Here is a 25983-nt window from a genome sequence, read left to right as displayed (position 1 = left end):
ATTTGACGGAGAGAGCCACAGCGAGAGAGTGAACACAAGCAGGGGGAATGGGAGAGGGAGAAGCAGGCTTCCCACGGAGCAGGGAGCCCGATGTGGGGCTCGATCCTAGGACCCTGGGATCATGACCTGAGCTGAAGGCAGATGCTTAACCGACTGAGCCACCCAGGTACCCCGAGGATCTTTTTTTCCACCATAATTACCACACAAATTACTCCAGTAGCTGACCCTCAAGGCCTGTCAGAGTTCAAAGGCAGATACTAAGATTGGATTAGGTGAGAGGCTCTGGAAGTGCCACCCCCGTGTACTTCTCTTCTCCTCTTCCACTGTGAAGGATTCCTTTGCATTTCATCTGCTTTCCCACACTTGGTCCCCTTGCATACCCTCCACTCCGTCTTTGCCAAATCTACCCAACCTTCATGCTATCTTTGGGAGTGTTTACTTCCTCTGTTCTTATTTACTTAATATTTCTTTCTTTTTTCTTAAAGATTTATTTATTTATGGGGCTCCTGGGTGGCTTAGTCGGTTAAGCATCTGCCTTTCGCTCAGGTCATGATCTCAGGGTCCTGGGATTGAGTCCAGCATCGGGCTCCCTGCTCAGTGGGGAGTCTGCTTCTCCCTCTGCACCCCCCGCCCCGCTCCTGCACGCTCTCTCTCTCAAGTGAAAAAAAAATTTTATTTATTTATTTTGGAGGGTGGAGGGGCAGAGGGAAAGACTCTCAAGCAAACTCCCTCCTCACAACCTTGAGATCTTGACCTGAGACTAAATCAAGGGTAGCACGCCTAACTGACTGAGCCACCCAAGCACCCCATATTTACTCTTTACATTAACTCACGTTTTACTCTTACTTTAAGAGGAAACTTGAAAAAAAATTTTTATATAAATGTAGTTGACACAATGTTCCACTAGCTTCAGGTGTACAACATAGTGATTTGGACAAATTTCTACATTATTCTCTGCTCACCACAAGGGTAGCTACCATCTGTTACCATATAACATGGCTACAGTACCATTGACTATATTCCCTATGCTGTGTCTTTCATTCGCCTGATTTATTCATTCCATAACTGGAAGCCTGTATCTCCTGCTCACCTTCACCTATTTTGGCCATCCCCTCACCCTCTCCCCTCTGGCAATCATCAGTGTGTTCTCTGTATTTATGGGTCTGTTTCTGCATTTTATTTGTTTTTGTTTTTAAATTCAATATATGATTGAAATCATGTGGTATTTGTCTTTCTCAGTCTGACTTATTTCACTTGGTATAAAACCCTGTAGGTCAGGGGTGCCTGAGTGGCTCAGTCGTTGAGCATCTGCCTTCGGCTCAGGTCATGATCCCAGGGTCCTGGGATCGAGCCCCGCATCGGGCTCCCTGCTCGGCGGGAAGCCTGCTTCTCCCTCTCCCACTCCCCCTGTTTGTGTTCCCTCTCTCGCTGTGTCTCTCTCTGTGAAATAAATAAATAAAATCTTAAAAAAAAACCCTCTAGTTCTGTCCCTGTTGTCACAAATGGCACAATCTTATCCTTTTTTATGGATGCATAATATTATATATATTGCTTATATATATGCATAATATTTATATATATAAATATCTCACATCTTCTTTATCCATTCTTCTATCAGTGGACACTTAGGTTACTTCCATATCTTGGGTATTGTAAACAATGCTGCAATAAACATAGGGGTGCACAGATCTTTCAAATAAGTGTTTTCTTTTTCTTTGGTATATACCCAGTAGTGGAATTATTGAATCATACGGTATTTCTATTTTTAGTTTTTTGAAAAAACTCCATACCGTTTTCCACAGTGGCTGCACCGATTTACATTCTTATCAGTAGTGTAAGAGAGGGTTCCCTTTTCTTCACATCCTCACCAAGACTTGTTATTTCTTATCTTTTTGTTTTTAGCCATTCTGACAGGTGTAAGGTGATAGCTCATTGTGGTTTTTATTTGAATTTCCCTGATGATGAGTGATGCCGAGCATCTTTTCATGTGTCTGTTGGTCGTCTGTAGGTCTTCTTTGGAAAAATGTCTATTCAGGTCCTCTGCCTGTTTTTTATTTTTTTTAAGACTTTATTTGAGAGAGAACAAGTGGTGGGGAGGGGCAGAGGGAGAGAGAGAGAAGCAGACTCCTTGCTGAGCAGGAAGCCCGATGCAGGGCTCCGTCCCAGGACCCAGAGATCATGACCTGAGATGAAGTCAGATGTTTAACTGACTGAGCCACCCAGGTATCCCCCTCTGCCTGTTTTTTAATTGGATCATTTTTTTTAAGATTTTATTTATTTATTCATGAGAGACAGAGAGAGAGAGAGAGAGAAGCAGAGGGAGAAGCAGGCTCCCCGCTGAGCAGGGAGCCCGATGCGGGACTCGATCCCAGGACCCTGGGATCATGACCTGAGCCGGAGGCAGACGCTTAACCATCTGAGCCACCCAGGTGCCCTAATTGGATCATTTTGTGTGTGTGTGTTGAGTTGTATAAGTTCTTTATATATTTTGAATATTAACTCTTTATCAGATATGTCATTTGCAAATATCTTCTCCCATTCAGTCGGTTGTCTTTTTGTTTTGTTAATTGTTTCCTTTACTGTGCAAAACCTTTTCATTTTGATGTATTCCTAATAGTTTATTTTGCTTTTGTTTCCCTTGCCTCAGAAGACCTATCTAGAAAAATGTTGCTATGGCTGATATCAGAGAAATTACTGGCTATGCTTTCTTCTAGGATATTTTTTCAGGACTCACATGTAGGTTTTTAATCCATTTTGAGTTTATTTTTGTGTATGGTGTTAGAAAATGGCCCAGGGGCGCCTGGGTAGCTCAGTCGTTAAACATCTGCCTTTGGCTTAGGTCATGATCCCGGGGTCCTGGGATCGAGCCCCGCATTGGGCTGGCTCCCTACTCTGTGGGAAGCCTACTTCACCCTCTCCCACTACCCCTGCTTGTGTTCCCTCTTTTGCTGTGTCTCTCTCTGTCAAATAAATAAAATCTTAAAAAAAAAGAAAAAGAAAATGGTCCAGCTTCATTCTTTTACCTGTAGCTGTCCAGTTTTTCCAGCACCATTTATTGAAGAGACTGTTTTTTTCTTCATTGTACATTCTTGCCTCCTTTGTCCTAGATTAATTGACCATATAATCATAGGCTTATTTCTGGGCTCTCTATTCTATTGGATTGATCTATGTGTCTATTTTTGTGCCAGTACCATAGTGTTTTGATTACAGCTTTGTAGTATATCTTGAAATCTGGAATTGTGATACCTCTAGCTTTGTTCTTCTTTCTCAAGATTGCTTTGGCTATTTGGGGTCTTTTGTGCTTCCATACAAATTTTAGTATTATTTGTTCTAGTTCTGTGAAAAATGCTATTGGTATTTTGGTAGGAATTGCATTGAATCCGTAGATTGTTTTGGGTAATATGGGCATTTTAACAATATTTATTCTTCTAATCCATGAGCATGGAACGTCTTTTCATTTGTTTGTGTCATCTTCAATTTCTTTCATTGATGTTTTATAGTTTTTAGTGTACAAGTCTTTCACCTTTGGTTAAGTTTATTCCTAGATATTTTATTCTTTATGGTGCACTTGTAAATGGTATTGTTTTCTTAATTTCTTTTTTTAAAAGATTTTTTTAAAGATTTTATTTATTTATTTGACAGAGAGATAGAGAGCACAAGTAGGCAGAGCAGCAGGCAGAGGGAGAAGCAGGCTCTCTACGGAGCAGGGAGCCTGATGCAGGGCTTGACCCCAGGACCCTAGAATCATGACCTAAGCCAAAGGCAGACACTTAACAGGCTGAGCCACCCAGGCGCCCCAAAAGATTTTATTTTTTATTTTTTTAAATTTTTATTGTTATGTTAATCACCATACATTACATCATTAGTTTTTAATGTAGTATTCCATGATTCATTGTTTGTGCATAAAAAGATTTTATTTTATTTATTTATTTTTTTAATCTGGGGGTATTTAATAGGGTTTCACTGAATCCAATTCAATTGGGTCAAAGAACATGCTTTATAGGATTTCATCCCATCAATATTATTGAGATATATTTGAATGTCCTCTATGATCTTGAAGAAAACCTGATTTTCTACTGTTTGAAGTAGTTATATTATTGCAATTATGTTACTTTAGGTATTTTATATTTTTAAAGATGTTTTGTTTTCTTTTTTTTTAAGATTTTATTTCTTTATTTGAGAGAGAGAGAATGAGAGATAGAGAGCACGAGAGGGAAGAGGATCAGAGGGAGAAGCAGACTCCCTGCCGAGCAGGGAGCCCGATGTGGGACTCGATCCTGGGACTCCAGGATCATGACCTGAGCCAAAGGCAGTCGCTTAACCAACTGAGCCACCCAGGCGCCCAAAAAGATTTTATTTTTAAGCAGTCTCTGCACCCAAGCAGTCTCTGCACCCACAACCCTGAGACCAAAAGTCACATACTCCACCAACTGAGCCAGCCAGTCGCCCCATTTTCTTAAAGTTTTTTAAAAGATTCTATTTATTTATTTATTTATTCATTTATTTATTTATTTGAGAGAGAGAGAGAGCATGAGAGAGAGAGATCATGAGCAGGGGGGAAAGGTAGAGGCAGAAGCCAACTCCCCACTGAACAGGAGCTTAATGAGGGACTCAATCCCAGGACCCTGGGATCATGACCTGAGCTGAAGGCAGACGCTTCACCGACTGAGCCACCCAGGTGTCCCATTAGGTTTCTGTAAGAACTTGAAGAGGTAAAAATACCCTGGATGGTGTGGCACATAATAATCTCTCTATAAATGCTGGTTGAATGTTTATGTGCCAACTATAAGGTGCTATGTGAATGAAGTTATTAACCTAGCATGCATTGGTTGATAAAATGATAGTCTCTGATAGAGCAGGGCATGTCAATGTTGACGAGAGAAGGAAGCTGGCTCTGGCTGACTCGGGAAATCATTAGGAAACTAGATGTGTGTCAGAAAGGAAGAAAATAGGAAGCACAGGAAAGATCCCATTAACCACCCCCTTTAGTTTAGTCCAGAGCTGTCTTTGAATTCTGTACCACCCAAAGCAAACTTCATTTTGGATAAATCTTCAGCATCAGAAGTTTTAGAGTCAGTGTTAGTCCCCTGAGAACTTTTATTGCATCGAGTAGGGAAGCCAACATCTAAATAAAGGAAAAAAATTACTTCCAGTCATTCTTCAAATGCAATAGAAATATTACCATTGCCTATTCACATGTCCAAGATATTGTCTTTATATGTTTTAAATCAGTGTGGAAAAGGAATTTCATGCCTTAAATGTGTCAGAAACTGATCTTAATATTTTACCTTGGTAAAACATTTGGGAATTTGTGAAGCATTTTCCATTTAAATACTTTATTTATTTATGGTTTTATTTATTTATTTGACAGAAAGAGAGAGCACAAGCAGGGGGAGCAGGAGAGGGAGATGCAGGCTCCCTGATGAGCAAGGACCCCGATGAGGGGCTCAATCCCCACCACTGCCCTTTGAAAATATCCAAAGCCTCTTTTCTTTAACATTTATTTGTTTGTTTTAGAGATGGGGTTGGGGGAGCTAGGGAGAGGGATAGAAGAGAATCTCAAGCAGGCTCCACATCAGAGTGGGGCTCGATCTCATGACCCTGAGATCACGACCTGAACCGAAATCAAGAGTCGGATGCTTAACTGACTAAGCCACCCAGACGCCCCTAACATTTATTTGTATAGCATAGGTATAAATTTCATGCTCCTAGAAATCCTGGTACTCGCCTTTATAGGTTTTTTTTCCCTGTGGTTTGAGGGGAAACTTTGCATATCAGTTTCTTCACAGGCAATCCACATGAACAATTGCAATGTTCTTATAAATAAACTAGTGGAGATAATTTTGGCCAGTGAATGTTTTATAAGGTAATTTATTGAAATGAGAGCTAAATTTGGGATTGTTAATTTCGCTATGCAGACTGTTCACTGTAAGCGCCACGCCCCAGCCGGGACTCTGCAGAAGGGAAAGCCAACTCACTGAGCTCAGAAGGACGGTACTGGCCGTGCCAGCCCGTACAATCCATAGCTTTATGGCTAGGATTCCAGAAGCGTGGCTTCCCCTTCAGTCAAAGGAGAAAGGATAGCAGCTGAGTAGAAGAGAAAGTTAGAAAAGAAAAGCCTCACTATTACCTGAAATTGCACTGGTTTTGGTTTGTCCAAAAGCTATTTCCCCTTTCAAAGTCACTTTGTGAGCATTGACCATACCAGAATGATCAGCATTCTCTATGGCTGGCTGAAGGGTGAGTCAGGATTCTAAATTCTGGCTGCAGTGCTAGAGAAAATGGAAACACCAGTGGAGGAGTACATCATGATGTCAGCAGTTTCTGAGGGCTGATTAAAATGCTGAAAATCATGGTTTTGTGGTGCAATAAATGCATCTGAATGTCCTCCCCCAAAATGAGGCAAAGGGTTTGATAAAAGTAAATCTAAGGACTCCGTGGCATTTGCTCTCAAGCAGGCAGAAATTTTGATATGCTCTGTCTAGCATTCAACATGACACCATTAAAGCATATTGTTGGCATTTAACAGATGCAAAGGAGGTGCTACAAAGTATGGGGGTTGCAGTAGTCTCCCTAAACTCTTGGTGGGTAGCCCTGAGTGACATTCCTTGAAAGAAATCACTCTGTCTCTTCATCAATGATCCAAATCCAATTTTCAGGAATTCTTTATCCATTTCTAAACTTTACATCACACTGAGAAATAATGATCACCAAAATGTCAACACATACAATTTTTTATTACTTACAAAGGATTGTTATCCCGAACATATAAAGAATGCTTTCATATCCGGAAGAAAAAGGCAAACAACAAAATTCACAAAGTGAGCAAAATCAGCCCTTCTCAAAAGAGGAAACCTGAAGAGCCTACAAATATATGAAAAGATGATCAACCTCACTGGTAATGTGGGAAATGTTAACTGAAAAATGAAATGCCAAATGAAAGCGTGTTTACACAGACCTGCACACAAATGTTCATAGCAACTTTATTTGTAATAGCCCCAAATTAGAAACAGTAGTCCTTCCATGGGTGTTGGTTAAACTGTGGTTTATCCATACCATGGAATGCTACTCAGTAACAAAGGAAAAAACTATTTGATGCTTACAACAACTCCCATGAATCTCCAGGCCGTTATGCTCAATGAAACAAAAGCCAATCCCAAAAGGTTACAAACTGCACAATTCCATTTCTATAACTTTTAAAAAAAATTTATATATAACATTTTGGGGGCGCCTGGGTGGCTCAGTCAGTTAAAGCAGCCAACTTCTGATTTCCGCTCAGGTCATGACCTTAGGGTCCTGGGATCCAGCCTTGTCAGGCTCCACGCTCAGCAGGGAGCCTGCTTCTCTCTCTCCCTCTCCCTGTGCCCCTCCCCCTGCTCTCACTCTTTCTCTCTCAAATAAATAAATAAATCTTTAAAAATTTTATATATAGTACTAAATGGAGCACTGGGTGTTATACGCAAACAATGAATCATGGAACACTACATCAAAAACTAATGATGTCATGTATGGTGATTAACATAACATTAAAAAATTAAAAAAAATTATTAATCCAAAAAATTTTTGGATTAAATAAGTTTACTTATTTATTTTTTTTAATAATCTCTACACCCAACCTGGGACTCAAGAGTCACATGCTCCTCCAACTGACCCAGCCAGGCGCTCCTATATATAACATTTTTGAAAGGACATTTTGGAAATGAAGAACAGGAATTAGGGTGGAGGGGAAGAGTGGGAAGGAAGTAGGTGTTGGTATAAAGGGGCAACAGGAGTGAATCTTATGATGTTGAAGGTATTCTGTATCTTGAATACGTAGGTGATTACATAGACCTACATGTTAGATTCAGTTGTATAAAACTACACACGCACACACACACAGAATACAAGTAAAATGGGGAAATTTGAACAAAACCAGTGGACTGTATTGATTTCACTATCCTGGTTGTAATATATATATATATATATATATATATATATATATATATATAAAAGATTTTATTTGACAGAGAGATAGAGAGAGAGCACAAGTAGGCAGAACAGCAGGCAGAGGGAGAGGGAGAAGCAGGCCCCCCGCTGAGCAGGGAGCCCGATGCAGGGCTCAATCCCAGGACCCTGGGATCTTGACCTGAGCCGAAGGCAGACGCTTAACTGACTGAGCCACCTAGGTGCCCATATTATACTATATTTTTGTAAGATACTACCATTGGGAGAGAAATTGGGTAAAGGATATACAGGATCTCTCTATATTACTTCTTTCAGCTACATGTAAATCTACAATTATCTCAGTAAAAACAAACAAAACAGAGACAACATGTTTCATCCATCAGATTGGCAAAAAATAATTTCACAGTGTGAAGTGTTGGCAAAGATTTGAGAAATATGGCACCATTGCTCCCTGCTGTGGGGAGTATAATTCGATACGACCAGTTTGGAGAGCAATATGGCAGGCAGCCAGTGAAATTTAAAATACACACCTTTCCTTGCCCAACCATTCTCCTTCTGGGTTTGTATACCCTAGAGAGAATCTCCCACAAGTGCTGAGGAGACTTGTATACAAGGGTGCTTATTACAACATTGTTTTTAATAGCAAAAGAGTAGAAGTAATATAAATATCTTCCAAATTGGGAATGGGTAAATAAAATATAGTATATTTATAATACATAGCAGTAAAAATGATGAACCAGATAAGATTATTTATAATATACATTATATTTACATATTATATATGTCAGAAACACAACATCAAATTTAAAAAGCAAGATACAAATTGATATTTATTTATTCAGCAAATATTTGAGTGCCTGCCATATATAAGGAGCTGTTCTAGGACCTGGAAGTATAGCAGAAAACAGACAAAGCCAAAGTTCTTGCTTTGTGGATTTTTTGTTCTTGGAAGGGAACACAAACAAATAAGCAAATATATATGATAGTATTTATGTAAAATTTTTAATTGTTCATGTGTATATATATAAACATATATGTAATTATATGTATACATACATATGTAATATAGTCACTATATACTATGTAAATACTATATACTATATATACATATAGAATTATTATATACTATATACATAGTAACTTTATTATATAATATAAAAAGTGGACCAGAAGGATATATACCATTTTTGTGATATTAGGAAGAAGGAAAAGAAGTGGGACTCAGGCTAAGGAGGTATAAAGGAAACATTAGTTGTATCTGTGATATTCTAATTGTCTAAAAGCCATTCTTTTGCCAGGTATAATTTCAAATGTTCTCTTTTGTAGTTACAATACATAATTGAAAAGACATTTCCCTAGTATAAACATTTAGAGTTTAAAGGTAATGTTTCTTATATTGAAGTCTGAGTACACATCACAAGATTTAGAAATTGATTATTCATCCTCGTTAAACTCATAAGTTTATGACTACTTTATAAACGAGAATGACCATTTGTGTTAATTTCCAAAGAAAAAGGCTGGAGACACAAGGCATGAGTGTACAGTATTAGATTTGGGCTCCCCTTTTCTTACTACTACTGCAGTTACTTGGATTAATCAGGTCACAAGCATAGCTAACAGGTCCTTCCTTATGAGATGTGGGTGGCACCCTGGTTTGCTCATGTTAAAAACATCAGTTCTTTTGGGGACTTGTAGGAACTCTAAGCAACTCTGTAGGTCTCTTTGTCTCATTTAAAGATGAGGGGATTAGATGAAATATTCTGAGATTAGGCTAAATACTCTTTTAGATGTTAGATTCTAATTCACCCATTTATATAGTACTTATTTTTCAATCTAATCTTGAAAAGTCAATTACACTATTTTTGTAGATTTGAGAGCCAGATGATCAAATTTTTAATGCTCTCTCAAAAAACAATTTAAGACATTTTGTAATTTGCCATTCACTACCTATTTTAAAGTTTAAATAATGAAGATGATCCATATGAAGTTACTTTTTTTAATGAATGCATCTGCTTTTCTTTTAAGAAAAAAAATGGGTGGTTTTACTTTGAACCTTTAAAAGCTATTTGCAAATGATGTTCTTCTCTTACCAGTTATTTTGCAGAAGTAGAGGTAGTTTCAATTTGAGGTCATAGAGGAAAAAGCCAACTGATGGAATGCTCACAAAATCATTAGTCAGTGTTTCATATTTTCCTTATCATCCGTTAGTATTCCCTATACTATTACTTTAAGGAGTCAATAGGAAATTGTAGGATTAGGTTTCAGTAACTACTGGGAGGCCGGAAGCATTGTGTTTAAGCACTTAGGCTGCTTCTGTTTGAAGCCTGCCCTGTCATTTATTCACTTTCTGACCTTTGGCAGAATACTTGAATTCTCTGGAATTTTATTTCCTCATGGGGATAATAAAAGTACATATCTCATAGAGGTTTTGTGTAACCTTATAAAGAGGCTATAAACAATGACTGGCATATAATAAGCACTCCATAATAATAACAAAAATAATAGATAACACTTTAATAGTAATTATGCCAGGCCTTGTTAAAGAACTTTACATATACTATTAGCTATTATTAGTATAACTGATTCCTATTTCAGGATTTAGTTTAGTAAACTATGTTTTAGCTTCACAGGCAGACAGGAGAGATGAAAACGATTTATGCTCCTTAAACTTATTTGCATATTTTCCAAGTCAAGTCGCAGAGACTCTTTCCTGTAGGCAGAGAAAACAAGACATGGAAGGGTTTAAAAAGATATATACGATATCATCTCCATTGGACAGCAGACTTTAAGGCATGTACTATGCAGTTGGGCATTTTAGCGGAAATTAAGAGTTGGCAGGTATTGCTGCTCAACTGGTACTCATTTTAAGGAATCCTGAATCATGCTGAATCATAGCATTTTAGCTGATCCTCCCTCAGGACATTTAATATTTTCTTTTTTTTTAAGATTTATTTATTTGAGAGAGCAAGAGAGAGTGAACACAAGCAGGTAGAGGCAGACCCCCTACTGAGCAGGGAGCCTGATTCGGGGCTCAATCCCAGGACCCTGGGATCATGACCTGAGCAGAAGGCAGAAACTTAACCAACTGAGTCACCCAGGCTTCCCCCCTCTTAATACTTTCTTGTGGCCCATTTCATCTTGCAAGATCTTTAGGGGCAAGGTCTACATCTGAACTGTCACTTTCATAACAGTCAACATTGCTGAGCACAAAAAGTGTGGGTAAGATTGAACACTGGAAGGGAGGAGGAGGAGAAAACACATTTATAGGGGAGGGACTCTTTCTTCATATATGATTGGCAGTTTATCTTTTGAGTGGGCTGGCTTTTTCCTTTCTTATTTTCAAACATCTCTAGTGAAATAGTTGTACCCAAGGGCATATCTAGACAACACAAACGAGTGTAAATTCTATCATAAACCTCTGGAGACAGAATGCCTCATGATCAATCTGGCTCTGTTAATAATAATAATCATTATAGAAAGCTGGATGCCAGGTAGAGAAGAGCCATTACCTATTACTACTCCTAGACCCAAGCAGCAAAGACCACATTATGTTTCCATTTCTTCCATTTAAGTCTTTTGAAACCTACAGAATATTATGTCCACTACCTATTTCACACCCACCCTCTTTTTAAACAATTTTTTAACATTAGGAACATTCTGTCCCTGGGTCTATAATAGATATCAAACATTGTGGTTGGAATGATAAACAAAAATCAAGTAAAAAATAGGAATTGATGGTTACTGTGACAGTTTCACTAGTTCTCCTGGCATGGCTTGGATGCACCCAAGGTGGACTTCCTCCATTTAGCCTCGTGCATTATACTGTCTTACTGTTGGGGCTTAGGAAATCACTACTTAAGTGTCTGCAATTGCCACACTACTACCTTAGCTGGAGATATTATAAAGATTAATCAGTTAGGAAGGGGAAATCTATAAAGCTATGTAAGCTTCTTGGTAATAAAACTATATAAGCACAAAAGTTTTATTATTTGTAACTCTGTGTTATATAACTCAACACAAACTGCTAGGGAATTCAATCTTATTGGAAGTGGGACCCTTTCATGCTGAATTTTAAAATATTTTTACTTTAATTTTCTTGGTTAAAAAAACTTTAAAAAATCATTGGCCCTTGAAATAGTTCATTCACTCTTTGATAATTGAAAATTGCTGCCCTTCATTGAGCACTATGTTGAGCACAACCTGCTAAATGCACTACAATGATTAAGTAAGCACTAGTGATTTGAATCCAGGTTTAATGCCTGATTCTCAACACCTGTGCTCTTAACCACTGTGCCTTCCCATGAACATGATTTTAGAAGTCATACAGCCTGGGGACTGGGAGGATTCAATGAGATGAGACCAAGGACAAAGGACACTTAAAACCTTCACAGCTACCCACCTAATTAATGCTACAAACAAGGACTGTTTATCACAGTTTTAACATCTTAATGGATCTGTACAATTAATTTCAAGTAAGATGATCATTAAAGGAATGAAAAGTAAATTTCTGGGCTATACCAGCCAACAGCTTGGGCTGCATACTAACCTTGAGGAGCATATTAAGCTTAGTAGGAGACTGTAGTAATTTCAGGGCTTTTAGAGCTCAAGAGACTGAGGGGTGCTTCTATTTTTTTTCTGTTTCCAACAAAAGTGGTTTCAAGATGGTACACACAATTCTTAAAAATTTTAGTTCATAGTCAACAATTGTTTTCATCCTGAAATAGTATCTATGGCTACATACCCATATCTTTGGAGAAGATACCAAATCTCAGCTAAAGGCCATTCCTGAACATGATAGCCCAGGCCAGATGGCTCTCCTGGCACGCCGTGCTACCCCCTTAAGTCGCAGGGAATGTGACTCTTCAATGTGCTGAAGGGTCATAAGGTGTGTTGTGAGGCAGAGAAGTCTCAGGGCCATTCCTTCGCCATCTTCACACCCTCCGCAGGGCAGGTCCCTTTCCCTCATTGGACACATTTTGTGAGGGGGGTGATAGGGGGTTTTTGGTGGTGGTTTATCTGTTAAGAGGTGTCAGCACCAGGGAGTTCTAGGTTCTGCCTACGCTCACACAAAAACCAAAACAAAACTTAGGGCCTCCGACCCACAGCCACAGCAACTTCTGTCACTTGGCAGCCGCGACTTTTCCCTAAACTGAGATGTGTGTTTTAGGAAACGTGTCCTAGCTCGGAAAGTCAGTCCGAACCAGAGGTCTCGGAGCAGACGCTTTTTTCTGAGCCCCAAAAGTGACAGGAATTTTCCCTGATCCCACGCTAATCACAGCCACTTCACTGAGACCCGCCCTCTGGCATCCCTCTTCGCCGGCTGCCGCCAGATATCACCAAGGGCGGGGCACCCAAATTTCCCCCGGGTGGGGGGGGCCTGGAATAAGCGGAAAGGGCCGGAGAAAGATTGGGGCTGGGGGTTCCGGGCGGGAAAGGCCACGCGCGGGGCACGCTGGGAAAGGCCGCGGCGCGCGGAGGTAGAGGCCCACCCCACCCCGCGCAGCGCTCAAGCAGGGCGGCCCTCCTCGGGGGCGGCTCTGATTGGACGGCGGAACTCCGCGTGCTGATTGGCCGCGTGGGCGAGGCGGAGGAGAGCCGTGCGCAGCGGCGTGTGTGGGGCCGTGTGCAGACCCGCGTGTGGCGCAGGCAAGGACCCTGAAAATAAACAGCCGCTACCTTGTGAGCCGCCTTTCCCGGGCCTGCGTCTGAGTCTTCGCCGCTGCGGGCCCGCTCAGACGCCGAAGGTGAGGTCCTAGAGCGGGGCCTGGGGTTGGTGGGAAGCCGCGGTGCGGGCCCTGGCCGAGGCGGACGGAGAGGTTGGGAGCGGTGAGGCGGCGATGGCGGCCGCACTCTGGCCTGCGCTGCTGCTGCGTCAGGCGGGAAACTGGGCTGCCACCGTCGCCTCAAGTCCAGGTTTCCGGCCTGCCGCAGTCGGGCCACCCTGCCGCCCTTCTTTCCGTCTTGGGAAGCTGGGTCGCCGCCCCTCGGGGCCTTTTCCGTAGCCAAGGCCGCACCCCAGGCCATAGCCTTACAGCAAAGGAGGCCCGGGCCCTTGGGACTGAGGCCCTGAGACTTCGAGGGTCGCGGAATGCGGGACGGAGGGTCGATTTGGCGGGAACTCTTTGGAAGGAGGCTGTGGTGGGGAAAGGACCCTGGTGCGGTTGGGGGGGATGGGTTTGAGTATTTATGCAGGCCATGTGCTGGGGTAGTGGGCCTGGCGGGCCATGTGCCAAGGGTTCTGATGGGCTTAGAAAAGGGCCACTGAAGGCGCGCTTGGGTTTAGAGTGGTGGGATACTCCGCCAGAAGGCCAGAGAATCTCCGAAATTCGTACTCTTCCATACTTGATAGCTTCCCGATTCTTGAATTTTTATCGTGGTTCAGATGCTAAGTTACTTCTTTTAACATTGCAGTTCGAAAAGGGGCAGATAGGTCTCGCTTTCCGTGAATCAACGAAATCCAGTCGTTCAATGGATTAATTAAATACAATTTAATTTTAAAATGAGACGTGAAAGTTAATGAGCCAGCCCCCATCTAGATATTCCAAATGTGAAAACCTATTTTGGGACGACGTAATTGCCCACATTTGGGTTTGGGTGTTGATTTTATTATGGGTAAGGCGTATGCTTGTTGCCACATGTTAACCACATGGCCTCAGCCACAGGGCACTTCCAAAGGAAGTGACTACATCTGGTCTTGGAGGTCTTAGAAAAAGAAAATATTGCTCAGTAGTCATCTGTGACTTGGGATAGTGTGTTTCAGTCATTATCCAGAAAGACCCACAGAGAAGGTAAGAAGCCAAGAGTCTGGATTAATTTATATCCTCATCATACCCCAAGTTAAACACGTTTTTTTTTTTTTTTTAAGGTTTTCTTCCTTTCCTATTGTGTGACCCAATTTTTGAGAAAAACGTAACTAGTTAATTTCTGAATGGACAAGTTACCTTAAATTAAGATAGCAACTTTGTTACTCTTGCTCAAGCACTATAAATTGTATATATGTTCTGAGGGTTTTTAAAAGATGTATGAGATGAAATTCCTACCTCTTAGGCTTTCCCCCCCCCCCTTCTGCGAAGCAGTCATTTTCAAATGCTTAAAAATTACTCTGATCATGGTTTAATCAAACCTCTACAAATGCCACGTACATAGGTACATGCTGTTTAGCTTGTTCAGCCTGATTCTTGTCTACAAGGAGCTGTCTGTACTGGAATATAAAAAGAATATTAGATTCCCAAGGGCTGAAATAAGGACTTAAAATTTTTTCCAAATCGCAGCTCTTGGCAACAGTTTTTTTTTTTTTTTTAAAGCTAACAGTATATGTTTGTGTACTTACCCGCATATGTCACATTAGAAAACTTGGGTAAGTCTTAGCAACCTAAAGGTCCACATTTTCATACTGATGAGAGATGATGTGTTTGAAACAAATGTGGAGTCTGTAAAATATTTTGAGCCAAATCAGTGGAAGACCAAAGGGCATTTATTACACTAGCATTTGAACTAGAACAGGCAGAGTGATCTCTTCTTTAAGGTATTATAAATGGGTTTTGTAGGTGGTTTTATGACTTTTTGGATTATTTTTGCCTTTTATAAAAAAATCTAGTAACATCTGCATACATGGGAAGCTACCAAATTGATGCTTAAAAGCAGTAGAACCATAATTTGACTAATTGGAATCGTCTCTTGGCTAAGCATTTGACCACAAGAGAGTTGTTTTTTTTTCTTACAGGAGTGAGAGTTTTAAAAAATTGTTGGCTTTCCTCTTCCTAGCCCTTTTGACAGTAAGTGGAGAGCCAGAAGACTGATGCCAAGGCATCCTGGCCTGCTATGTGGAGAATGCTCTTTCCCTACTGTCTCACGTAATAGAACTCCGATTCTGGCAGTGTCAGTTGCTGCTGCAGTAAGGCTATGCGTTTGAGAATTCCAGTAAACTGGAGTTTACTGGAATTTACAGCCATTTTCATGTTGTAAAAAACTGCTGGGATAATAAAGTGAGAGCTTGTGGCCACCAAAATGCAAGTTGTAAGTAGGATAGAATGTATTAATCAGTAGTATGAGAGTGTAGTATAGTGATCACCTGGAGTGGCTCCATAATTACAAATGAGGCTGTTAACTAGTGAAATCAGTTGCCAGTCTTTGGATCTGTGGTGACACTCTAAATTCTACCACAAAGAAGGTTAAGAAAATCTGTCTTGGCTTAAAATTCAGGAAAGCTGTGTGATGGTATACTGTGAATAAATTTATATATGGCTGTGGATTTTTAAAAGGATCAGTTCTAGTTTCTGTTTATCTAAAGAGAACAAGTACTTTTGTCATTACAAAGTAACTTGTTTTACATGGTCTCAGATTTTCAGTCTCATCAGTAAAATGGGAACAAGAATACATAACTTGCAGGGTTGTAAGGATTACAGGTAATATGTTTATTAACCTTTGAGTCACAGTAGATACTTAGTTATTAAAACCTAAAACCCTTCGGGGGTAATTAGGGCAGGAACCAGGGTAAGAACCCAGAATCGCTCCCAGTATTACACTCTGGTCTCCTTTATTCTGGTCAGAATGCAGGTAATGTACAGTGTAACTTGCTTCCTTCCCTGCTGTCTGTCGTTTATTTATTTAACAATAGTCTGAAGTGTTTCAGTACCATGTTGGAACACTAAACTGATTTATTAAGAGTATAATGATGGTGGGGGGGCACCTGGGTGGCTCAGTCGTTAAGCGTCTGCCTTCGGCACAGGTCATGATCCCAGGGTCCTGGGATCGAGCCCCACGTTGGGCTCTCTGCTCGGCTAGAAGCCTGCTTCTCCCTCTCCCACTCCCCCTGCTTGTGTTCCCTCTCTCTCTGTCTCTCTGTCAAGTAAATAAATAAAATCTTTAAAAAAAAATACAATGATGAGTGAGTACATTCATGGGGGGGCCAAAGCGACCCTGTGGTCTGGTTATAGTTAGGTCAGCAATATGGATGAGTCAGGGTAACCCTAAACTTGAGGGAAATAACTAGAGATACAGTAAATGTGAATACACACACACACAGAGCTATGTTAGGAAAACCATGTAAAACAATAAAGATAGCCAGATCCACATCAAACTTTGTTGCCCCCCCGTTTGCCTGTCACTACTTACTTTAAATAGATTTATAGCCAGAGTTAGGGTCTTACTGGAACTCACATTGTTAGTCTTGATGGTGTCTTGTTAAGATTTAAGTAGTTTAGTGGCCTTGTTCTTAGAATCAAAAATGTGGAACAATTACATTGATGAAGACAAGTTAGTATAACCAGTAATGTTTTGGTTTCAATTCCAGAAGTTAAGCCTAGATGAGTATAAAATAATTGGACCTCTTAATTATAAATGGCCTCTCAGTGAATTTTCTATCTTTTCAAGCGATATCTTGACTGCCTTACTGCTGCCTGGCATGCCCTGTGCTCCTAACATTTCTTTAAGTGGTTTGTGTCATGAAAATTTGATACACAAAAACTGAAATAGAAACAGGTAACTGATTTCGGTTGTTGGAAATGTGAAGTTTGGCATTTACCCATTTTTCTTACCTCTTCATTCCATTCAGGAAGTAGACTTTGAGATGGGAAACTTGAGTAAGCAGAATTTGCCCTATTCTAAGCCTGCTCTGTAGGCATTGCATGGAGTTCTAATCCACCTGTAAGCAATCTAACTTAATTGGGGAGAGGAGAAAGACTAAGGATATAAACCAAAGTTTTTTGAGTTGAGCACCTGTTAAGGGCAAGACACCTGGTAACAATTCTCATCACAGACCAGTTTTATCTTTTCCTGATAGGACAGACCTCAAGTGTCTGAGGTAACACAGCAGGTGGTTAAGTGGTTAACCCAGGCTTACCTGTTAGAGTCCCCAAATCTTTACTGTGTGACGATATCAGTGTAGATACAAGCAATGATTTTTAGCAGCAAAAGGGAGAAAATATATGCTCTCCTTCTGCCTGGCGACAGTGAAAATACACCATTTTGTCTTGTCTTTATTAGTAGATAATGTTTTATAGCATTCTATAAAATATTAGAGGTCTAGTTGATTGTGAATTCTAGGAGTAATAGGATTTTATTAGATAATCCGAGATTATCATTCTTAAATTTAGAGTGATAGTACATCCTTAATGAGTACATAATTTAAAAATACATTGTTAACTTTTTTTTTTTAAGAGTTTATGATAGAGCACACAAACTGGGGCAGGAAGGGCAAAGGGAGAGGGAGAAGCAGACTACCCACTGAGCAGGGAGCCCAACTCATGGTTCAATCCCAGGACTCTTGAGATCATGACCTGAGCTGAAGGCAGATGCCCAATTCACTGAGCCACCCAGGCGCCCCTACGTTGTTACTTTAAATTAATGGTGCAGTAACTCTTGTGATAGCAAGTATTTAGGTGTTAGTACTTGGTTAGATTGGGTTGGGTCTGTACAAGAAACAGTTCGTTTCATTCAGCAATGTTACTTTAAGTTAATGGTGCAGTAACTCTTGTGATAGCAAGTATTTAGGTGTTAGTACTTGGTTAGATTGGGTTGGGTCTGTACAAGAAACAGTTCGTTTCATTCAGCAAATGATTATAATTGTCCCTTAACCCCAAGCAGTTAAAATACTGAGTATAACTGCTACTAAAAGCATAATTATATGGGAGTGTTGTGATGATTGAAAGGTGAATTACTTGGTCTATGTCCTCAAGGAATATGATAAAAGTCAATATGGTAGTGTTATCAGACAGATACTAATAAAGTACTGTGGGTTTTACTAGGAAGGAGAGTTCCAGGTTGGGAGATGTGGTCAGATTCTTTTATAAATAAGAGTTGGCATTTGAGTTGGCGGGTGAAGGTTGGAAAAGGTTGTGACAGGTGGACAGGGGCAGAGGCAGGATGGTGCAGCAAAATTTCAGCCAGGAGATCATAGGCAGTGAGAACCACAGAACCATAAATCTCAGCTGTGTTACCTTACTCCCTCTCCTTTTCATAGGGAATAGCATATAATTTTCTAAAAGACTTTATAACTAAATACATTTGCATATAAGATGAATATTAGGATGGGGACCTGCTTCTAGGATAAGTGGCAGGTCTCTAAAACATAGTGGGAATCGGTTGGTTTAATGTTATGAGACAACTCTATCACAGGGGACTCTGAAAATGTAGAACAGCTAATTGATTGTCTTGGGCAAAGGGGGAGAAGGGAAGATTGCATACACAAAGCCCACTGGGAAGATCTTTTAAAAAGCATGTGGCCTACTGATGATGGGTCTTTGGGATGTAAATGACATGTTTCTTTTCCCTTTAAGATTTAGTATTTTTTTTTAACATTAATTTACTCCAGTAAATAAAGTTATGTGAGACTGAAATTTGTTGATGGCAAAGCAAATATCTAAAACTAGTTAACTATAAGTTGCATATTTGTTTTGTAGAATTAATTACTGTCTAAATGGAGAAATACTGCTTTCCCTAAATTTGTGGTTCATACAGAAATGATCACATTCTAACCAAATTTCAGTCAGGAATTAGGGTGGGAAGAAGTAGAGTGTAGTGTTTAATCCTTTAATGTTATTTTAACTAATTGTCTTTCCAGAAGTACTTTTCCTATCATTTCTTTTTCTTTTCATTTTGGATCTGGGTCCCATGAATAGAGAAAAGACAAGAAAACAGTTAATGAAAATGTACACGTAGATTAATCAGTACTTGAGTAGTTTTTTAAACTCCTATTTCTATGGTGAAAGTAAACCTAAAATTTTACCTGCTGACTTTATTCCACTGATAAACATGATGATTCATTATAACACATTTCCTTTGTACTTTATTACGAAGTAAACCATGTTCTTTTAAAGCATCAGTCTAAAGGGGTGATTGTCTGAAACTAGCTTTAGAAATGCATATTGAATATATAGGATTGTGATGTTTTCTAAAAGATGTTATCTTGTTTGTACGTATAGATAATATATAATTTTTATAAAAGATTTTGAGAGAGAGCATGGGCACGAGCAGGGGGGAGGGGCAGAGGGGGGAGAGAGAACCTCCAGTAGATTCCCTGCTGAATGTGCAGCCTGACACAGGGCTCGCTCTCATAACCCTGAGATCATGACCTGAGCCAAAATCAAGAGTCGGACGATCAACTGACTGAGCCACCCAGGAGCAGCCCCTCTTGTTTAAATATTAAATGATAAACTACTCAGGACTTGTCAAATTGCCTGTATTACCTTGTAAAGGAAGTGATCATTTCAGTGCAGAGAACTCATTGACAGCAAAAGTTAAATGTGCTTAAATTGGTCTGGCTATAAACTGGAGAAGATACAAAATGAAAATGAGGTTAGAGGGGAGGACATGGTACCATAAGCAGCCCTCTTCTCTAATCTTTTTATTTTCTATCCTAACTTCTCTGGTGGAAATGAGTACTTTACATGACTTAAAAAGGCTAATACCAGTAAAAGAAAGCAAATGTAATCTAGTATTTTGCAAAAATACATTTTTAATCTTCACTGGCTGTTTTCTTCTGACTAGAAATGTGCATTATGCATCTGAAACCACTAACTTTTTTTTTTTTTTTTTAAGATTTACTTATTTGAGGGAGAGTGGAGATAATCTTAAGCAGACTCTACTCAGTTTGGAGCTGGATGCTGGGCTTGATCCCAGGACCCATGAGATCATAACCTAGGCCAAAATCACGAGTTGGATGCCTAACTGAGCCATTCAGGGACCCCTGAAACCACCAACTCTTAAGTATCCCATGCAGGTCCCCACCTGTCCTTCCCCCACCTGTCCTTCCCCCACCCCCTTTTTTGGTAATGTGTTTATATAGCAAGTTGCAAGAATTGATGGAAAGATCCCTTTGCAAACTTACCATGAATCTGATAGCAGAGACTTGGGATAAGTATTGAGTTCTTTTGAATATTTGACAATGGAAACCTTTGAAACTTAACTTTAGCTTAATTTTTAGTTACTGGATTCTCTATAACTTAGCAGTGAACCAGTTACTGAAAGGATGGCAGGGAGGGCGGACTTTGCCATTTCACTGTCACTTGAGTTTTGGTGCTGTGGTTGGTTTAGATGATTCCACTAACTAGTCATAGTTGAAACAATACGTTTTGCTAGATCATGGTGCTTGTGGCTTTGAGAGGGTAGTTAAAAAATTTGGTGTACCATGGCTTGACACTGGAAATAAGGGTAAAAATATTCAGATGTGGAAGTGTGGAAATGTAAAAGTTACTACATTGTTCCAAGATAGGTTGTTTTTTAAAAACCACTTTCCTAGGAGTTTCTCCTGCAACATTACATTCTATTCCAGGAATAGTCCCTGTTTATTTTTAGATTGTTACATAAGAAGTATAAAATTCATTTGCTTTAGTGGGAGTTTTGCCCCCCTTTTATAAATAATACCCAAAAAGGAATCTGTTGTGAAATTCCAAGTATCCTTGTTTTAAATGTAAAACTACAGGAAAACTTAGAAAGAAGAGAATAAAAGAAGAAATGGTCCCAGTGCTTTAGATGCTTTTTGGTGTACCCTTTTGTTGTTTTTCTAATAATTTTAGCATGCTGTATCCTCTAGAGAAAATTGATATACTGCATTTCTTCTAACATATTTGCTCTAAAGAGTCCGCAGACAAGTGCTGCAGTACAACTAGGCACTGATAGATGCTAAAGTTACAGAGAGAAATAGTTTTTCTTTACCTACTCCTTACTCTCAAAGTACATACCACAGCTCTTGTTTTGAACTATTCTGATTTTATGACCATTAAATAACTTCCATTTGCCCAAAATAAAGTTTACTGGCTTGTAACCATGAAAATGTGTCCATTAAATTAGATCTTGAATGAGGTGTTACATTTCTAATAATGGATGTGCATTGATACTATCCCTCTAAATTCCATCACCCCTTTAATAACTGAATTAACATTTGTATTAATCCATATATTCATAATCTTAATGGTTTTAAAAATCAGAAATTATGTCAAAATACGTGTTAGTTTTTCACTTTTAATATATTTCTTAATGCCTAACCAGTGTATATGCTGGCTTCTTCCCCCAGAATAATTATCCAAAAATACACTCAAAGGACAATATAAGCTAAAAGTAATTTCAAGTAGTTTAACAATGTCATTTTTAATATTTTGAAGATCTGACTGCAGCCATGAGCAGCAATGAGTGTTTCAAGTGTGGACGATCTGGCCATTGGGCCCGGGAATGCCCTACTGGTGGAGGCCGTGGTCGTGGAATGAGAAGCCGTGGCAGAGGTGGTTTTACCTCGGATAGAGGTATTTTTGTCGAATAAAAAAATTTGAAGCACTTCAGTATTTATTAGTATCAAGACCGGTCTAATTAGCCAAATTCTTTTTGTTTTTACCCAAAATAGGTTTCCAGTTTGTTTCCTCATCTCTTCCAGACATCTGTTATCGCTGTGGTGAGTCTGGTCATCTTGCCAAGGATTGTGATCTTCAAGAGGATGGTAAGTATTTAACACTTCCTTTTCATACCCTTCTAGAATTTGGAGAGGTGAGCATGTACAACTGCTGCACATAACACTAGAAAAGACATTTTACCTTTGAGGTTTTGTATTGTATGGCTTAAAACATAGCAGTGTTTGTAAAGGTTTTATAGTCTTGGTCTGCTTCTTTTCCTTATTGTTGAAGCCTGCTATAACTGCGGTAGAGGTGGCCACATTGCCAAGGACTGCAAGGAGCCCAAGAGAGAGCGAGAGCAATGCTGCTACAACTGTGGCAAACCAGGCCATCTGGCTCGTGACTGTGACCATGCGGATGAGCAGAAGTGCTATTCTTGTGGAGAATTTGGACACATTCAAAAAGACTGCACCAAAGTGAAGTGCTATAGGTAAGTTGTTATGGTGTTGCTGGAGGAAGGCTTATGGCAGAGATTATTTTAGAGGTGAGTTGGGTATAAATGGAAGGGCCTTGTGGACCAGTACATTAGTGAAGGTTGGCTGTGACCAGTTGATACTGATTTTCAGCATATATAACCAGCGGCCTGTCTGTATATTAGTCACTATTCTGCCATCATGGCTTGTAGCTTATGGCAGTTGGACAACTTACACAACTTGGAATTTTTAATGTTTTAAAAACAATGTTATGCTGTAATTTGGAGTTTCCAGAGGCATTGTAGAAAACGATTATTCCGATACACAAATCTTCTGTCTTGCAACCAGAAATCTTTGTGGATGAGACATACAATAAAATGTACATATTTAAGGTACAAAACTTTTAAGTTTTGGTAAGTACTTACCGGTGAAATCTTAGGGATTAATTTGTATAAAGGTACATCTTGGGGCACCCACCCAGTGTGGGACTCAAAATCATGTCCCCACGCTGGGTGTAAAGATAAATAAAACTTAAGAAAAAGGTACATCTTGGCCAATGTCCTTTTTAGCATTTTGGGGGGGGTGGGGAGATAATCGCAAGCAGGCTCCACGCCCAGCACAGAGTGGGCCATGGGGCTCCATCTCATTACCGTGAGATCATGACCTGGGCGGAAATATAAGAGCCACTTAACCAATTGAGTCACCCAGGTGCCTCTGTTTTTGGTGTTTCGGAGTTTTTGGTGGATCTCATGGTGAAAATTTTAATTTTATGGCTTAGACTGCATAATTGAGTACTTTGTTATCTAATTTCTCCTTCCTGCTTTTAGTTTAGGGGTTACTGAGACTCTTGAGGGGAAAAAATGCATTGCTTCATTTGCTAATTGCTTTTTGTTCCAGTTACTATTGCTTCAGTACAGTTTTGCGTTTTCTGAGCACATTGTGAAAACTTTTTTTTTTTTTTAAAGGTGTGGTGAAACTGGTCACGTAGCCATCAACTGCAGCAAGACAAGTGAAGTCAACTGTTACCGCTGTGGCGAGTCAGGGCACCTTGCACGGGAATGCACGATTGAAGCCACAGCTTAATTATTTTCCTTTGTCGCCCCTCCTTTTTCTGATTGATGGTTGTATTATTTTCTCTGAATCCTCTTCACTGGCCAAAGGTTGGCAGATAGAGGCTACTCCCAGGCCAGTGAGCTTTACTTGCCGTGTAAAAGGAGGAAAGGGGTGGAAAAAAATCGACTTTCTGCATTTAACTACAAAAAAAAAAAAGTTTATGTTTAGTTTGGTAGAGGTGTTATGTATAATGCTTTGTTAAAGAACCCCCTTTCCGCGCCACTGGTGAATAGGGATTGAGGAATGGGAAGAGTTGAGTCAGACCAGTAAGCCCGTTCTGGGTTTCTTGGATATGTTCCCATGTAGGAGGTAAAACCAATTCTGGAAGTATTTATGAGCTTCCATAAATAACTTTAATTTTAGCATAATGATGGCCTTGGATTGTCTGACCTCAGTAGCTATTAAATAACATCAAGTAACATCTGTATCAGGCCCTACATAGAACATACAGTTGAGTGGGAGTAAACAAAATAAAAAGACAAACGTGTGTTAATGGCTGTGCGAGAAAAAAAACGGGATAAAGGCCTAAACAGGAACAACTTCATCACAGCGTTGATGCTGGATATACATAAGGTGATGGCAAAGGTTTAGAACACATTTTTTTCAAAGACTAAATCTAAAACCCAGAGTAAACATCTATGCTCAGAGTTAGCATAATTTGGAGTTATTCAGGAATTGCAGAGAAATGCATTTTCACAGAAATCAAGATGTTATTTTTGTATACTATATCACTTAGACAACTGTGTTTCATTTGCTGTAATCAGTTTTTAAAAGTCAGATGGAAAAAGCAACTGAAGTCCTAGAAAATAGAAATGTAATTTTAAACTATCCAATAAAGCTGGAGGAGGAAGGGGAGTTTGACTAAAGTTCTTTCTGTTTGTTTCAAATTTTCATTAATGTATATAGTGCAAAATGCCATATTAAAGAGGGGAATGTGGAGGACTAAAAGCTGACAGTTTGGACTTTTCTTTGTGTACTAACTCAGTCATGTCTTCAGTAATGAAAATTAGCTCTTACAAGGAAGCATGAGCTTTAGATCCTTTGGTGTCCTGTTTTGCAGGGATATAAAAAATTCTTTTTGTAACCCATTGTAATGCTGCCCTTCAGCTCTATGTTCATTCTTGATAGTTTTAATGCCATTGTTATATTTTAGCATTTACTATTTTTTCTGGGCTTCACAAGGCTCTGAAATGGTTGATTTCCTTGTTTTTCTAGGATTTGTTCTAGAGTTGAGATGGACCTTAGAAAATCATTTGGTTTAATGAACGAATTTACTTTATACATGAGTTAGTGGAAGCTTAAGTTGCTTGAAAAATGACAGCTACCTAGAGTCTAGAACTTACTCAAGTATCCCTCCCACCCTATGTCCTCTTTTTGTCCCCATCCCCCCCCCCAGCTATACTATACTTAGTGGCTTGTGCTTTCCCAGCTTAGTTTCTTTTTTTCCCTTCACAATGCCATGTGATTCTTCACATTGGATCTATATTGTGAGTTTTTCATCCTCAGGTAGTCTGGTCAATTTGTGATCTATACCATTGCAGGATTAAGATGTTGTTGCCTGGCCAATTCCTACTTTGTCTAATTAATAGTCAAAAGCAGGCAGAAAGGGCGCCTGGGTGGCTCAGTTGGTTGGGTGACTGCTTTCGGCTCAGGTCATGGTCCTGGAGTCCCGGGATCGAGTCCTGCATCGGGCTCCCTGCTCGGCAGGGAGTCTGCTTCTCCCTCTGACCCTCTTCCCTCTCGTGCTCTCTATCTCTCATTCTCTCTCTCAAATAAATAAATAAAATCTTTAAAAAAAAAAAAAAGCAGGCAGAAAAATACGGAGCCCTGACATGTAGGTCCTTTAACTCATGAACACAAGCAAACAAGTTTCTTTTTCCTTTGATACTTGTATTGAGCAAATGATACATATCAGATGTTAACTAAGCATGTTAAATGTCTTTTTTTTTGTTTTTTAAAGATCTTATTTATTTGACAGACACAGCGAGAGAGTGACACAAACGGGGGGGAGTGGGAGAGGGAGAAGCAGGCTTCCTGCGGAGCAGGGAGCCTGATGGGGCTTGATCCCAGGACCCTGGGATCATGACTTGAGCCCAAGGCAAATGCTTAACGACTGAGCCACCCAGGTGCCC

The 25983-nt window shown here is 39.8% G+C and overlaps 1 protein-coding gene across 4 annotated transcripts; it reads left to right on the top strand.

The window, feature by feature from the left end:
• The first annotated feature begins 13536 nt into the window (after positions 1-13536).
• CNBP (CCHC-type zinc finger nucleic acid binding protein) lies at positions 13537-24799 on the top strand. Of its 4 annotated transcripts, none has more exons than XM_025885744.2 (5): positions 13537-13688; positions 22044-22160; positions 22280-22372; positions 22557-22755; positions 23704-24799. In XM_025885744.2, the coding sequence occupies exons 2-5, from the start codon at positions 22058-22060 to the stop codon at positions 23819-23821; spliced, it is 513 nt and encodes a 170-aa protein (XP_025741529.1). In that variant the 5' UTR covers positions 13537-13688; positions 22044-22057; the 3' UTR covers positions 23822-24799. The 4 variants fall into 4 exon arrangements, with proteins under 4 accessions (XP_025741529.1, XP_025741528.1, XP_025741523.1 ...); XM_025885743.2 differs by having other exon boundaries at positions 22554-22755; XM_025885738.2 differs by having other exon boundaries at positions 22044-22181; positions 22554-22755.
• The last annotated feature ends 1184 nt before the right edge of the window (positions 24800-25983 follow it).

This window comes from Callorhinus ursinus, unplaced genomic scaffold (genome assembly GCF_003265705.2).
Source record: "Callorhinus ursinus isolate GAN/ISIS: 27379988/994484 unplaced genomic scaffold, GSC_fseal_2.0 scaffold15, whole genome shotgun sequence".
NCBI lineage: Eukaryota > Metazoa > Chordata > Mammalia > Carnivora > Otariidae > Callorhinus > Callorhinus ursinus.
The sequence above is the reverse complement of the archived record's forward strand: the minus strand, read 5'-3'. Positions and strand labels throughout refer to the sequence as shown.

What these genes read in the sequence shown, in the direction of transcription:
- CNBP (XM_025885738.2), top strand. Translation starts at nt 22,058, where the DNA reads ATGAGCAGCAATGAGTGTTTCAAGTGTGGACGATCTGGCCATTGGGCC. An exon ending in TGGTTTTACCTCGGATAGAG is followed by an intron (nt 22,182 to 22,279) that starts GTATTTTTGTCG and finishes TACCCAAAATAG; the next exon opens with GTTTCCAGTTTGTTTCCTCA. An exon ending in ACCAAAGTGAAGTGCTATAG is followed by an intron (nt 22,756 to 23,703) that starts GTAAGTTGTTAT and finishes TTTTTTTTAAAG; the next exon opens with GTGTGGTGAAACTGGTCACG.